This window comes from Agelaius tricolor, unplaced genomic scaffold (genome assembly GCF_023055355.1).
Source record: "Agelaius tricolor isolate 1412-34295 unplaced genomic scaffold, bAgeTri1.0.p SCAF_1, whole genome shotgun sequence".
Taxonomy (NCBI): Eukaryota; Metazoa; Chordata; class Aves; order Passeriformes; family Icteridae; genus Agelaius; species Agelaius tricolor.
Window position 1 is genome coordinate 50,578,182 of NW_027269261.1, and position 16,887 is coordinate 50,595,068.

Below are 16,887 nucleotides of genomic sequence, written 5' to 3' on the forward strand. Positions count from 1 at the left end.
AAACTTTTGTCAGCAAGTTTGGAACAGCCATACTGGTTGTGAGTTAAACCTCTAAGCCTTGCTAGCTAAAATCTGTCAGATTCCAGACATGCCAATCAATTCATGACTGATTACTCTCTGGCCCAGATTCCTAAGAATAACATAGTAAACAGGAGACTTCATATTTGGGAAAAATGATGAGTTTAGTTTACACCTAAACTTCAGGTCTCTGAGGCACTTGAAGAGCTTTGCAGAATGAGATGTGTGAACAACAAAAATCTCTCATTCTCAACAAATAAGCAAGGCAAATTAGAAGATGCATTCTATCCCCTAAGGATGCCAAATATTTGCAAAGTAAAACCATTCAAATATATTCTTGTTTGAGGAATATTTTTCCAAAGCTAAAAAAAGGACGTAGACCAGGAAAATAGTACTCACCAGAAAGTTGCTTTGTCCCTGCTTTCTATATCTATGAACCCAGATTCCAAAAACATGTCCTTGTAAATTCGACCAACCAGGCAGTACATATCTGAAGCTACTTGGTCTTCCTGCTCTACAAGGGGAATCATAATTTCTAGAGCTTTCTGTCTGTCTCCAGGCAGATTTCTCCTGTTGAAAATAATAAATTTGATTAAAAAACCAACAAAGTTAACAAGAAATAATTTTTCATTACTGTTTTTAATTGGCATATGACTTCATCCATGTAAAATGATAGATAGACACAATGTACTATGTTATATACACACACTTACCCCTTCTTCCTTTTTTTTTTTTGGTCTTTTCTTTATGTCATGGGAAACCTTTATAAATGCCCCTAAACATAACTTCTCTCTCTCATGAAGCATCAGCTATAGCAAAGCACTGAAAACAGCATCAAGAACCTCCAGGGAAATTCTTAGAAGGGTCATGTGTTACTTCCTTATAAAATAGAAAAATGCAAACCTTGATTTCATGTCTAGTTTTTCTTCCAATGTAATTCATGCTCTAAAGGAAAAAAAGATTCAATCTTGTGTTTGTGATTTTACTTTTTATATACATTTTGACTGTGAAGCAAAACTTCCAAAAAGCACAAACCAGATTGAACTCCCATGATAGGGAAGGTTTAGGAGTAAAGCCAAAAAGGCAATATTAAAAGAAGTACTTCAGACAAATAAACCACGTAATTGCAAGCATTAGACACTTCCTGGTGAGTCATAGCTTTGGTACATACATCATTCAGTATCAAAAGTTTAGAATTTTAACATGTTTGTGTACTGAACAATCAAATGACTCCGTTTTCAACTTTTCCACATCTTGTATTGACTCTCACTAATCCAGATTAATGAATTTAATGAGAACAAAACCAGTAGAGCAAATAATGTTTTGCAACGTGGATTATTTACACTTAGCTGGTCTTCAGAGACAGAGGTCCCTACTTTTATTTCTGTTTACTTTTCCATCATCAATGCCCTCACATTTCTTGATTTAGGTCAGACTAATCCTGACTAATTGAGCTGCTCCATCCTTCCGTGCTAGTGACCTGGATTAGAAGCAAGAGACACATTTTTTTCACAGCAAAGATTCAGAAGTGCAGAGTATTCCAGACCTGCCTCAGCTCACTAAATATCCTCTGCAGTCTCAGTAAGGAGAAAGCTACAATTAGCCAAAGTAATTCCTTCTTGGCACACCAAAGCATGAATGTTTTCATGGCTGTCATGGCTTCTAGTTTAATGGTCAGTCTGGAAAGGAGAGGAATAGGAAAATCTCATCTGGATTCCTTTGGAGGTAGTGTGTCAATCTTCTGTCAGATACTCTCAGAGGCAATATCTTGAGTCACAGAACCAGTGAAGTATAAGGATATGCCTGAAAAGATTATGCTGCAGTTTTCCAGGTTTTTAGTGCCTCAGTGAACTAGTCCTGTTTTCAAAGACAATTTTGTTTCAGAAAACTGTGACCTTGAGGTCTAAACAACACGTTACATGTCCAAGGAATACCTCGAGACCCTTGTGAAGGCTCTGTAGAAGTGGCAGGTATAGGCTGGACTATTTAATCTGCAAAACTTCACATATTTATGTCAAAGTGGAAACAAAAAAGGCACAATATTTATACCTTCATTTACCTGGTATAAAGACAAAATTAAGGATCTGGACATTTTATTCAGACAAAAAATGCCAGACAGCTGTTCATCTGGGGTTTTTTTGCCTTTTTTTTGGCTTTCAAAACCAGGTTTATTTTTTCAAGTAATTCCTTGTGACATGTTTTGACATCACTTTCACATGATGTGCAGTTTTAAGCCTCCTCAATGAAGCTGAATTTCAAAATTCAAATCTGTGAGAAGCAGAACCACCTATCAACATTTGCTATACTTGACAATTTCAATACCTGCTGATACCTGGTCTACTCTTCTAAAAGTCAACAGCAAAATGTTCACTGCAATAACAGCAATGGAGCAGAGAACATCTGTAATTTCCTCTGAAAAAACACCCTTCTTAGTCACTTGCCTAAATGTCAGTATCCTAGAAAGAAAATCTAGGCTTGGCTTTTATTTAATCCATAGAAGCAGTGTATGTTGCTCCATGTATCACATTTTGCCCATGTTATCAGACGATGTGAAAATTATTTTATCATCATAATACAATAAAATCTTCCTATGGACATTTGATGAAAGGTCTGCTTCCGTCTCCTGACATTACCAGAACTCAGACTTGAATGAGATGATGTCCTTGCCAGCACAAATGACGCAGTGCTGTCACTCACACAGCCATGTCAAAAGTGTATTTTACAGAAGGATAATATTGTAGGGTATTTGTTTTTTCTAATTTAGGTACTGAAACAAAAAAAATAATACAAACCTATGGAAAGACAAGTCAAACATGCTAAAGAATGAAATTTACCAGTATAAGATAAAAAGAAGCTTAGAATCCCCAGAGCTGCTTCAGTCAAAATCATAGGATTGCGTATAAAGATTCCACTAGGGAACTTCAGACAGTATTACCCACCCCTTACAAAGTTTGAAGTTTTGATTTACTGTTCCATAGCAGAAGGAAGGGTAGATTCTTACCTGTTTAGGGCAAATGCATAATGCAACCTCACATGGTGGTGGGAAGCCAAGTCAAAAGTGGGCAGTTTTTCTAAAGTTTTCACCAATTTCACAATGGAATCGTAATCCTTCCAAAAGAAAGGAATAATAAAGTTTTAAGGGGCTGTACTGAGGTATGCCTCCATAAACTCCTCTTCAACCTAAGCAGCTATTGTTTCATACAAAGTATTTTCAGTCCATTGTAAGTTTTATGGATTTCAGTTTCTTCAGTCTCAAACTGTAATTGGCCTAGCACTAATCAGAGATGGGAATATGCACAGTATTTAGCAGGGAAGGCCAATTTGGTCTCCTGTGCTGCTTCAACATGGTCCTGTGGAAATTTTCATACATCTGTTTCATTATTAAAGTTAGGAACTGAACGCATCTCAGTGCTCATATTGTGCAGACATTACAAAGCTAACTGCATTTGAATTAAGGCATTTCAAATCTCTGAAGTAGGCATAAGCCACAAAAACAAGATTCTTTAATACCAGAGTTTTTAAAGTAGCTTACTCACTGACATATTTAAAAAACAAATAAAAATAAAAAATCAAACTCAAACCACTTCATAATGTTTAAGGAGTGACAGTTGAAATTATGGATAACAAAGCAGGCAATTACCAGCATCATTCCAAAACCTGAAATACGAACTATTTCTGTTTCCATAAGAAATGCCATCAGCTTTGGTGAAAAAGAATACATTTGTCTATCAATTGCAGAATGCCACCATAGCTTTTAACTACATGCTGTTCATCACACAGCAGTGCTGAGATGGAGAAGAGTTATTACATCATGTACTTTTTAGGTACTGCCATAAAACCCTTTTCTGCTATGGAAAGGCAAACAGTGAAACTACAAAACCAAATAAAAACATCAGAGAAGACACCATAAAAAATTTTTACTAGTGTGCTTTATCCACACATTTTATTAAAAAATCTGCACCAAATGCACCAAAAATTTCTGTGAGAATGTAATTTAATTTACTATTCTTAGTAGCGAACTCCTACCTGGATGTCTCTGTAGGACAGCAGCAAGTTTATGACAATGTCAGCAGACAAGACTTCAACGTTATCGACTCGCTGTCGAATCCTTGCCAGCTCTGCTGCGAGCTCTTTGCCCGTGTAAAGCGTCCGGGCCTTTCTGATGTCATTCAGAATGGATTCCCGGAAATACTGGCTGCAGGGAACAACTTCACATCAGCACAGCTCTCTCACAGTGTATGTGCAGAACATGTACGGATGGAACAGTGTCAATGCAGAGATTTGGTCAAGCTAATCCATTAAACATCAGTTTTTCTGAGCAGAAGGCAAAAGAGGCTGACATTTATCTTGTCAGCTGGAATATTTGCATTTTACACAGGTGTACAAGAAGACAACTCACCTGGAACTGGCCTGTGCCACCTTCAAGAGCTGAATAAATCGATCCACCAGAGGTAAGCATATAGGCCCAAGCAGAGACTCAAAACCAGGTGGCATCAGCTCTGTGAGTCCCTTCACGAAACTGCTATCACAGCAGTACACCTTGTTATGGGGAGTTATCATATAAGGAACAAATATGTAGTTCCCAGTGCACATCTGCAGGGAAACAAGGGACAATATTTAGGGCAGTTATGGCTTGGCAGGCCAAAGTATGAAACCATTGCATGTACCACCTGTTAAAGTCAAAGGGAGACCTGCTGCTTATTTCAGCAAGACTAAGTTTTGATGCATAAACTCAGTTTTCACATCAAATATGATATACACCTGAAATGTATTCTTTCAGATTTCTGATCTGCTTCCTGTAAAATCAGTCTTTCCAGAAGTATCAAGTTGACCTTAAAATTGTAATTGGCTCAATAGTGAAATAATTCTCAGGCCACACTCTGAAGAGGCAGATGGAATGAAAAGAAGCTGAGGTACTTGCTTTTCAAGGTGACATGATCAGAAGAAAGCAGAACAGTTTGGCTCACAGATACTGGAAACAGTAACACAATCTAGTTGCCTCACAACAGGACAACCATAGAGAAAATTAATCCTCATATGAACTGCAAAATTATTCAAATAGTTTTGCATTCAAAATCAAAATAAATTTCCTACTAATATTTCCTGTAGAAAATATTTTTAATGGGACCTAAAGTAATGCATAGTTCAGAATAATCACTTACAGAGCACCTCAGCATTGCTAAACTGCATTGATTTTTATATATCAATGTATGACAGATACTTTGCAAAAAAAAGAAACAAAGAAAGGAAAAAAATTAAGTGCCTTCCAAGGAAGAGGGAGGCAAGATGTCTGCTGACTGTGATATGTGTGTGAGTACAGATTTATGTGCAGAGAAAGTTGCCAAATAGTTGTGTTTTTATTAAAGAGTCTTAACTGAGACAGAATACCAACAAAATCAGGAAGAGTTCCTTCATTCACCTCTCAAAGCTCAGACTCCATTACTGAAGTGCCCAGCAGCCCAACAACAAAAGCCTTAATGAAGCACTTCTTGAGACCCATCATTTTTAGTATGCCTAAATTACTTCCAAGGTTAATTAGTTTCTGTTCAGCTGCTTTGACTCTCCCAGAAGTCAATACTGCAATGCAGACACTTCAGAAACTCCCTGCCTAGCTGAGCTCCACGAATTGAGGGCAGTGACTGAATAGTTTTTGAATGCACAATACCAGCTGTGTGCTTAAAACATGCATTTTAACATGCATTATTAGATTTTTAAAACATGGAAGGATTGAGGTAGTCAAGTCTGCAAATCATATGTGTATAGGCATGACAGTAAACACACATTTGTGTACAAATCAGAGGCTGGCTATGAAAAGTACAGGAATTATTTTTTAATTACATCCATCATACTATGAAATTGTAAGACCTCAATATAAAGGCAACCCCACTGCACTTCTGAGGGGCATTGACAGACTCTGTAAAATCTAAAAATAACTGCTGCGGGCATTTACATGAGATCAATTGAATTCAACTAACACAGAAGTTGTTTGGAGATTATTGTGTACTGGACCTTGCACAAGGGTTAATTTAGTCCTCTTTCTGCAACCATTGTGAACTACTGCTGCTGAAGAGCTAGGGAATATTTGTCTCTGTGTGACTGCAGCAATTCCAAAGGGAACTTGAGAACTGGGGAGTGTATGACAAATTTTTTAACAAGTAACTAAGGAGTGGGATGCCAGAACCCAAACTGGTTGTCTGTGCAACGAAGAAGTGAATGGATACTTCTATTCAAGAATATCCTAGCATGTAAGGCAATCACATGCTTTCAACAGTGAATGGATGAACTTTCTACCCTGCTAAAATCTAATGAGCCCCACAGTCAAAGGCAGAGGGAAAATTATTAATTTACTGGAACTGGTTTCAGCAATTTTAAGAGATGGGTACATTGCCACTGGCATAAGAGCCACTATTACACATAGGCAGACTGTTGTCCACCTTTCATTTTCTAGGTAAAGGAGAAAAAGGTTGAGAAGTCAGAGTCACAAAAAAGGGTGAAGTAGCTACAGATATCCGGAGACGAGCATTTTACTTCCTAATGTTTATTCAGTGCATTAAAAATAAATTCAAAACTGTTTGCAGGAAGACCTTCTCAGACCTCTGGCACACTGTTTCCAATGCTGAGGTCTTAAATAAAAATCAGCTCTGAAAAAGGATGTTCTTAACTTTTGAAATTCAGAGAACCCAAGGTTTACCCTTGTAAAATGGTTGTGCCACCTACAGAGACAGTACCAGAGCCTTAATCTTTAATTCTACCAGGAGGAAAACTGCTCTTCCTGCAGATGACAAGTGCCTGAATCCATTACTGAGCATGAGCTCTGAGAAACTCATCCTGAGAACACCTTCTGTAGGAAGTACATATCTATTTCAGTGAAACAAGAGAGCCAGCAAAAGTTAGTTTATATGCATTCCTCCTGTTAGCTGAGGGGGGAAAAGAAAAGCTGGTTATAATATAAAGCCTGGCATAGAAGACATGCAGACCCAAGAGTCATTGGAAGCAATGGACAGGAAAGACCTTAACAGTAAAAGACAGGAGAAAACACTGTGGGAAGAAAAGGGAAAAAATGAATCCATTTACAGTTGTTCAGAGGGCCCCCAGGGGTCTCAGGGAATTGTCTCAAGCTAGACTCTCACCCTGATATTCAGTAGCAAGTAGTGTGAAAACACAGTGGCCTTTCCCTCTGCCAGAGCATCACTTTGCTTCTTAACTTAACCTAGATAGGTATCTTTTGTGGGAGCTCTGTATCTATGAAACCTCTCAAATTTGGCTGAAATTCATCAGACAGACAAACAGGCAGATAAAGAACAAAAGTGGAGGATGAAAAACCAGTACAAGCTGTTAAGTTTCATTTCCTTAGGAAATGCACTTAAAATAAAAAAGTAGAAAGAGCACACATGCAATAAAGCTAAGAAACACAAGAAATACTGACCTCAATTTCACTTCCCTAGCTAAAGAGTAGAGTAGGTAGATATTTAACAGCTAAAACTAACAAAGGCAGACATGCAGTAGCTCTAGCATCAAAAGAAAAAAAAAAAGAATCAAAAGTTATATATTATTTACTAAAGGTGGTGGTTGAAGAAAGATAACAGTGACGGCAAGACTGCTTTTTTATAACAAAGTCTACAGTCCCCTCCTCTGGAGAAACTTGTGCCATCACCACAAATTCTCATTGCAAAGAGCCCAACTCCAGCTGCCTTTGGGCTATGATTAGGGTAGGAGTCCAAGAGAACCAAGCTGTGGGGGAAGCAGTTGTGGAGCTATTCTAAATGTCAGACCACTTTTCAACCATTTTCCCCAAAGTAGAGTGTGTGACTTGCTTCTTTCCTCATTCATCCAGTGATGCAACCTGTCTCAGCAACTTATACTTCTTTCTCATCTTTTTTCTGTCAGAATATAAACTATGCTAGCTTAAGTCAGAAAGGATCAGGTGATCTTTCTGAAACACACTTCCCATCTGCTCACACTTGCTTTACATTTTCACTTAGTGCATATTACTAGACTTGGAAGCTTAAATATATTTAACTTATTCTATTATATTTGCCCTGTAATGCTTCATCCCAACTCTGATCCCACCAAATTTGATAGTTACTGTTGTTCAGACTAATGCACAAGAACTCAGGACATCAGACAGGTAATCCTGGCCTAAGCTTTCAGATCAGCTGAGCTCCTTTTATCTGGGAGATATGAACATACATATCAAAGCCTTGGGCTAGCACACTCAGTACCTGGCAGCATCAGGTCATTTTCTGACAGACTGTCCATGCCAGTCCATTTCATCAAGTCAGTCAGACTAATCAGAAGGCAGAAGTGCTGGCTGGAGCCAGCTACACACATAAATGCTTACAACTAAGTGACAGATACCATAATTAATTTTTGCAAATATTTTAATTGCTCTGTATTTTTCTAATGTTACCTCCTCATTTACTGAGGACAAATTGAACAATTCCAAAGCATGAGTAATTTCAGTTAGAGATGTAAGATCATTTTTAATAGCTCTATAATTACAGAATTTAAGACAAGGCTTCTAGCTAGACCTAGTGGTCACTGGATCATTAAGCACCTCTTTCTTGTTCAACATCCTTCCTCAGCTTCTGAAAGAAATTAATATAGCACCTATTTGTATTCAAGAGATAATAAAAATCAATAACACATACTTATATTTTATTGATCACAATAAGAATATAAACCAGCCCTTCTTTCAATATTCCCCTCTTCTACAGAACTACTTGGGAAAAGGGCAGCTTTTTGGACTTGAATGGAGAGACCATGTCTTAGAAAGAACATCATGAAATAAACACTATTCTCTCTCTAAAAATAAATCTGATGTAATATAAATGATTTTTTTTTCTGAAAGTTGCATAGGTTAAAAATACATGGTACTAGACAAAGGAATATTTGAGTTCTGGCCAATTAATTCTCCTATCTTTACTTTTTCTTCACAAAGAGGGGGAAAACTGAAAAATTGTAGAGAGTCAGTGATGCACAGTTCTTCCAATACCCAAAGGTTCTTTACTAACACTGCTCTGTTGGGATGATTTAGCAGTCAAATACCCACAAACAGAGAAAAATTTCCTTCAAGGACAAGAAGTGTCAAAGAAAACAAAGATTCCCAAAACCAAAACCATGACACTTTAGCCATGAATGGGAGAATCTAGCAGAATCCCACCCACTTGCCAAAGCTTCAGGTCAGCATACAATGTAACTTTAATAAAAGAAAAAAAAACAGCTGAAGTAATAAAAATTGCCAGTATTTCTCACAGTAGGAACTGTTCTTCCTGCTGACACTCTTCTAATTAAAAGAACTTTTTTCTATTTCTCCCACTCATCCTTTTGAAAAATATCTGCTTTTATTTCATTTTTTCTGGTGAAATTTTTAAGGTAGCTCTCTGACTGCACATGTTATTATGTGTAGCAGATGGCAAAATCATAAACCAAGTTATTAAATCTATTCCCTCCATCCCCCAAATACACAGTAAATCAACATGTGCTGATGTTTTAATGAATACAGACTCAGTTTGGGTTTACTTTAAATCCCACTCACATGAATGATAGCTTACTACTGATTTGAAAAGGAACTTAAGTTAGCCACACACCTCAAATGAACTGAAGCACTGAGACTGGACCTACACTATCAAATACCTCCCCTTTTTTTTTGAGACTATATTCTTTCTTTATATACCCAGCAATATCATTCTATTGCAGCCATGCTACATCCTAAATGCTTGTTAAAAATCATCTTACAGCCTATATGGTCCTTTCATCATATTTACACAGGAAAAAAGTTACCAACTTTTTCCTAGGAAAGTATGTGTCAAATATATTAGTCAAGAATTCACAAAATTAAAAATAAGCAAGATGTAATGTTGCATCATAAATAATTAATACCACAGTTATCATTTCCAGCAAAATATTTACTGAAGGCTACATAGCATTTTTACATACTTGGATATCAAAAATAAAACTGGCCACAAATCTCCTGTTGGCTGCAGGAAGAGTATTAAAAATATTTACCCCTATTTCCATGGTGAATGAAATCAACAGTTAAACATACCCTATGCTACAGTCTTTTAACAGCAGCTATATGAAAATTCTGAGCTTGCAGATGCCTCTGGAATGCCTCATCCAGAGTCACAGAATGGGTCAGGCTGGAAAGACACCACAGTGGTCATCTAGTTCAACCTCCCCACTCAAGCAGGGTCATCCTAGAGCACATGGTACAGGATTGTGTCCAGACAGTTCTGGAATATCTCCAGTCAGGGAGAATCCACAATTTCTCTGGCCAGTTTTTCCAGTGCTTGGTCGCTTGCACAGTAAAGAAGTTCTTCCTCATAGTCAGGTGGAATTTCCTGTGCACCAGTGTCTGGCCTCTTGTTCTAGTCCTTGGCTCCATTGAAAAGAGCCTAGCTCCATCTTCTTGATACCTTCTCTTCAGATACTTATAGACATGGATGAGGTCCCCTCCCAGCTGTCTCTTCTGGAGGCTGAACAAGCCCAGCTGCCTCAATCTTTCCTCCTAAGAGATGCTCCTGTCCTTTCAACATCTTTGTTGCCCTGTGCTGGACTTGCTCCAGGAGCTCCACATCTCTCTTGCACTGGGGATCTCAGAACCAGACGAGTTCTCCCACTTACATTAAAGGAGCGCTACACCAAACTGTCTCTCAAGCTCCACCTTAAACAAGAGGCAATTAGGAAAGACTCTGGAAAACCAGTAAAAATTACAATCACAGAGCCATAGAATGGTTTGGGTTGGAAGGGACCTTAAAGGTAATCCAGTTCCAACATCTGTATTGTGGCCAGGGACACCTTCCACTAGACCAGGTGGCTCAAAGCCCCATCCAATCTGGCTCAGAACACTCCCAGGGATGGGGTATCCATAGCTCCTCTGGGCAACCTGTTCCAGGGCCTTACTACCCTCACAGTACATAATTTCTTCCTAATACTTAATCTAAACCTTCCCTCTTTGAGCCTGAAGCTATTGCCCTTTGTCCTATCACTACAATCTGATCCCTTCAAGTGTTAGAAAAGCAAAGCACTGCTAAGGGTGCCCAGCCATACAACACTAACCCTGTTGCTCAATCACTAATGCCTGCAAGTCAGCTGCCCAAGAGAACAATTCCCATTGCCTCCAAGGGCCCTTCTGGCCAGACCAGGAGCAGTACTGCAGCCTCACACCCCAGGCAGCCCCCAAAGCTATCCACTACTCCAGCCTGGTGCAAGCAAGCAGCCTGAACTGAAAGGTGTGCACTGTGTCAAGGTGTAACTTACCGCAGTGGGTTGCAAACCACATGTAGAATACATGCATATTAAACACTCAGATTCAGCAAGAAGTCAAACTTTTAAAAAAATTGAATAGCCCTGCAACTTTCCTCCAAAGGTGGTAGAATTCAAATCACTATGGAAAATTATGATGAAAAAACTGGTTAGCTAAGACTAGCAATGTACAGTCATGAACTCTAACCTTTATAGCAACATCTTATGACTGAAACTCTTCACTAGTAATTTCTAGAATGCCTCTGCTGCTTGATTGACCTCAAAAATCAGATAACAGCAAAAACTAAACTAAAGCTTTCAACCAGCAAAGTAACAGGATACCTCCTGTTAAGGTATCACTCCCTTTAAAAATGTATGGTTTTGGTATTACTGGAACATTTGAAAAAGGTCCAAATAAATAGCTATAAAACCACATATAACAGGAAATAAGCCAATGTTATCTTGTACTGCTCTGCCCAGACAGGCTCCAGGCAGCTTATCCTTGCTATGCAACATTGTATTGACTATTACTAGGAAGCATAAAAATCCAGCAGAAGAACAAAACAGTTGGCAATAGATTTTTTTTTTTTTTTTTGTTATCCCACTTATTTTTAGGAAACAAGGTTTAGGAAAAGCAAACACAAGGCATTTCAATTAGGCAGATATATATAGATACACACAGACTTGTTTTGCAACCTTTTTAATCCCCTGGTGCCAAGGATACCATGGTCCTGATATGGCTGATGTTTGCATGCTATTAAAAAACATGTTCTAGAACAGCAAGACTGAACTCCTTGTTTATCCATATGTGAATTTCATTTTATTTTTTTTTTAATATCAGTAACCTCACATGACTATTTTGGTAAGGGTGGGCATCAGAGACACGGCTTCTCTAGAACAGAACCTCTGTCATATCCATTTATCCAAGAATCTTATAATTTATGAAGAAACATAATTTTTACGAAGCAGGCATTATATTCAGTAGTTAGGCATGCAGCAACATTTTGGAAAGTCTACTTCCAGGTAATTTGGCTGAAAAAATGAGGAAAAGGGAGACAAAGGAGCCGCTAAAACCATTTCACTGACTTCCCTGTTCTAATACCAGGGAAAATACTTCCTCTCAGAAAAGATGTTATGTGGGTGTGCTTGAAAACATCTGAGACTTTCAAGGAACACATTCTTTTTCTGGCATACACTGAAACATTTCTAAAAGTGATAAATGACAGTGTCACAGTCGCCTATCCAAATTTAAATGAAAAACAGAACTATCCTTTCTGAAATAGAGGAAGGCCAAGTTATCATACCTCTCCTTGAGCTTTGGGGACTGTCATTTAAAAACAGGACATCTCCCCTTTATTCTATTTTACCAGTCATCTCCTGCTGGTTTCCTGCTAAGAGAGCTCTTCCCCCTGCCCTCCCAGGAACATTACATTAGTCACACATCATTTTCCCTAGGTCCTAGGCCACCAGAACAAAAACACAGAATGTAATACATTCATTTACAAGAATGGCCTTACTGTTCTCTTTTCATTTTATGTAAAAGGCCTAAATGATCATTTCTTCCACTTTCATTAGAGAAAGGCGAGAGATTTCTAGTCTAGCACATCTTTCACAGCCTTCTGTGAGTGTCTGAAAAGCACTTTTTGGATAAGAGCTATACAGAAACTCTATAGGGAAGCCTCTTTGCTTTTTTGGGTTTTTTAACAAAAAAAAAAAAAAATCTGTAATTTAAAATGCAGCATTAGACCAAAGCTTTTACTGGTTTTGAAGCCATCTTTAGAAACACCATGCAGAGAAAAGAAAAGACTGCATCTTTTTCATAGAGTCACATTTTAGACTGGCAAAAGTAATAACTTAATCCACTGTTAAATAAAGAAGTAAAATCAGGAATGCTGCAGTTTTCATGGCATAGAGAAAAATAAAACCTGGCCAGTTTCTGAAATTAAGTGCTTCATATCCCCCTCTAGAAAAATTTATTCAAATATATGGAATTGTACGGCATGCACATAGCACCTCAGGGTATCAGCACAGCACTGGGTAGCCTCTCTGAAATTATATCTTAGCAAATGTGGCTACCAGTAAGTCACGAAGCAAAGCCAAGAACAACTCGACATGTCAGATATATATTCTGACATGACTGGCCCTGCTGCTCCAGAAAAAACACATAGAAAAGCAGTGTTCCCCCAGCCACAAGTCTGCCTCCATTGAACTTGGGAGTGAAAAAGGGAAGGGAGATTTGGAAGGTCAACCTCAGAAATGAAAGAGACATCAAGGTGCAGAGACCTACAGTTTAATAATGACTGGCACTCAGACCACTGGGACCTGTACTACATTTTGACTAACAGCTCCAGGACACAACTTCTAGAAATAAATACTCTATAAATGTACTTTTTACATATATATATATATATATATATATATATATATATATATATATATATGCACACACATACATATATATACATACATATATATACACGTACATATATATACATAGATATACACACATTTACATACATACATATATATGCACATACATATATTTACACACATATACATATATATATATGTGTATATATGTATATACATACATATATACACACACTTTTTCTTTTCAGAGCTGTAGCCATGGGTTTCTAAAACGAGCAACAGTTTCCAAATAACTCTACTTTCTAATAGCATATTTTTAAAAACATTAAAGAATACTGAATAGAAAAAGGCAACAAAAAAAAGGATAAAATGACAAATGCAAATGGGTGTGAGATAACATGACAGACAAGTAGAGGCAGCAGAGAAAATACCACTGATAGATACAGACAAGGTAAGAAGTGAGCCTGGTACCTAGCAACCAAGTGATTTACTCAGATTTGCTGCTAGAATTTCCAGAATTCTACGTCGAACTCTGTAAAATACAGTAGGAGAGCGCTAAATGACTTGAGTGGAGAACAGAATATAAACAACATTAAATGAAACAGAAGTTTGGAATGTTTATGATTCAACCGAAATCCATGCATCGTACTTACATTATTCTTCTGGAAAATAATTTCCTGAAATAAAAAGAAAAGAAAATGTTGATGGCATTAGGAAAGATATTTGATCAGTATGACTTTCTAATACTACTGTTTGCACACATGACAAGAAAAGGTTGGTTGACAGATATTTTCTTATGCTTGTCAAATCAACATAAATGAGGTATTGTCTCAGAAGAGACAAAATTACTATGCAATCAAGTAGATACATACAACTTATGTATACATAAGAGCATACCTACTGTCTGCATGTTAATATACATATATACACCTATATACATGTCCCTCCATTTATAGATTTTTTCTAGAGGGATGATGTCCAGAAGTTGTCTATTAATAAACATCTATTCATTGGAAAAGCCAAATATAGTAAGTAACATTTTGCTACCAGGAGAAGCAATCAAAAAGAATAGTAAAAGCAGCATTCATATGAGGTTTTAAAATATTCCAAAACTGCTTGAAATTCACTTGGCTCTAATAATCAGATGCAAAGAACATATCTTCACATTTTCAATGTGAATTTTCAGAGAATTAGAAGCACATCCAGATGGAAAGAGCTGATTCCTGCACACTAATCCAGGTGGTACAGCTCAAGTATAAACCACTTCTGAACAATGATCATCTTGCTTCCAGCATGACTTGTCAGCAAGTTCTGATCCTAGGAATTGATAACAGATTTATCAGACAGTTTTTCCTGTGCCACTGGGACTGGTAAGCAGCTTCACTGGCACAACAGCATTAAAAACAAGAACAGTGTCAAACCAAGGTCCCTCCTACTTTCTGTGTTGTTTAAGTCAGGCTTTGATAAAACTGTTCTTCTCCCTGTAGAGAGGGCATGTTTCACATAGGACTGTTTCTAGCTTTCCAAGTGTGGGTCATAAAGGTCTGGTCAAATCCCCCAGCATGGACAGGGATATCTTCAACTAGATCAGGCTGATCAAAATCCTGCCCAGCCTGGCCTGAGTCTTCATGCAGAACATTTCACCAGCAAAAGTTTACTGCTTCATGCCCTGATTAAATCGTCTGCTGCAGTTCTGTATTTCTTTCATTTTCAGTTTTTTAATTCCTCCTTTCATACAGGATTAAAACTGCACATGCTCTCCTGCATTGCTTCTACTCTTTACCTGCTGGCTGTAACAAACACAGGAACAAACACTGCCTCAGAATATGTCCCAGTATGCCCACAGCTACTATTTTTTGGCAGTTACTAAATAGTATGGAAAGGGTCTCACTCTTTGACTAATTCCCTACAGGCTATCAAGAGCAGAGATACAAGCCCAGTTCAAAACTAAGGGAAACCAAAGGGAATCTTTCAATCAGCAGAGTACTGGTGGCAACTGTGACATCCAAGTCCCCCTGCACAGAACTGGGCTTCCACTGAAGCCAGTAGGAACCCAGCATGTGACCCATTTACAAAGCCCAGCTCCTAAACTAGTAAAAAGTTCTTCCAAGTGCCCAAGAAAGCCTGATGCCACACCCCAAGTGATTTCTCCTTGGGAGTTGGGTATTTGGCTCCTTGCCCAGGACAATGAAATTCTGCTCTGCTTATACTGTAGATCATTGTACTTACACAACTGGATTAAATTCCCAGATACATCTTTTATCATTAGCATTATTTTTAGGGCTTTTATCTGTATACTCTTTGTGTTGCAAGAAGAAAGGAAATAATTGGATTGCAAGCAGTCCAGTTAGCTGAGAGAATTTAGAGGGGAGAGCAGGGAGCACAAACTGAGTTACTAAGCATTTCCTTCAAAATATAGGGCCAGTCTGAAAAAAATAGGACAGAATCAAAACCAAATAGCCTGCACTTGCCAGAAGCAGTGGAAGCAAACCCTTCCTGAGTGGTGCTGGTGCCCAGACTGCAGTCTGACTCACCAAGCTGCTCATTCTAAATTCTTCTTCTCAGCAAAGCTTGGAAGAAAAGTGCAAGAGCATAAAACACCTTCTGAGTAAAGCCAATGCATCTGAGAGAGGGGAAGTAATTGAAAAGACTGCCAACCAAGTTGTCTGTCCTTTCCTATCATGGAAGTTGCTAAACTTTTAGGATAGTTGCAGTAGGAAGCAAGTACCAACTTCTTGGCTGACAAAATCCACAGCCCCCAGAGATTATCTTAAAACACCCTCTTGCCTTAAACCAAAGTACTATAACTGTGCACTGAGGCATGAGTTTTGTTCTTACTGACTTTGTTACACTGCTGCTAATCCCCAGAACAGCAGTCCTGCAGGTACCTCATGCAAACAGCTGTAACTCAGCAAGATTTAGCAGGGGGTATCAGGAGGCCCCATAAGGTTTAGCTGAAAACTGCTAATTTAGACATAATCTAAAGCCTAAGGATTATTTTACTGCCTACACACTACCACTCTCACAGGATTGTTATTACTGTAATAGTTTACCACAAACACCAGTAATACCCTTGAATGACAAAGTCTTGCATTTAGTTTCTCATCTCAAATTTGGCAAACTTCTGTTTCCATAAACAGCCATTTAACAGCTAGGTATTTAACTGACTCCAATCAGGCAATCTAAATCTTTCTCTTTAGAAAACTAAACTGAGTTTTACAGCATGGCATTATAGACATCTTTGCCAGGCCT

The 16,887-nt window shown here is 38.1% G+C and overlaps 1 protein-coding gene across 1 annotated transcript in view; it reads right to left on the bottom strand.

The window, feature by feature from the left end:
* The window catches only part of MAP3K5 (mitogen-activated protein kinase kinase kinase 5), a 98,452-nt gene that overhangs the window by 52,027 nt on the left and 29,538 nt on the right, over positions 1-16,887 (bottom strand). The window contains exons 3-7 of the mRNA XM_071433704.1: positions 14,289-14,312; positions 4,418-4,611; positions 4,045-4,213; positions 3,020-3,126; positions 418-588 (exon numbers count right to left, since the gene is read on the bottom strand). Coding sequence (XP_071289805.1) covers positions 418-588; positions 3,020-3,126; positions 4,045-4,213; positions 4,418-4,611; positions 14,289-14,312 — 665 coding nt within the window. The remainder of the gene's footprint in view (positions 1-417; positions 589-3,019; positions 3,127-4,044; positions 4,214-4,417; positions 4,612-14,288; positions 14,313-16,887) is intronic.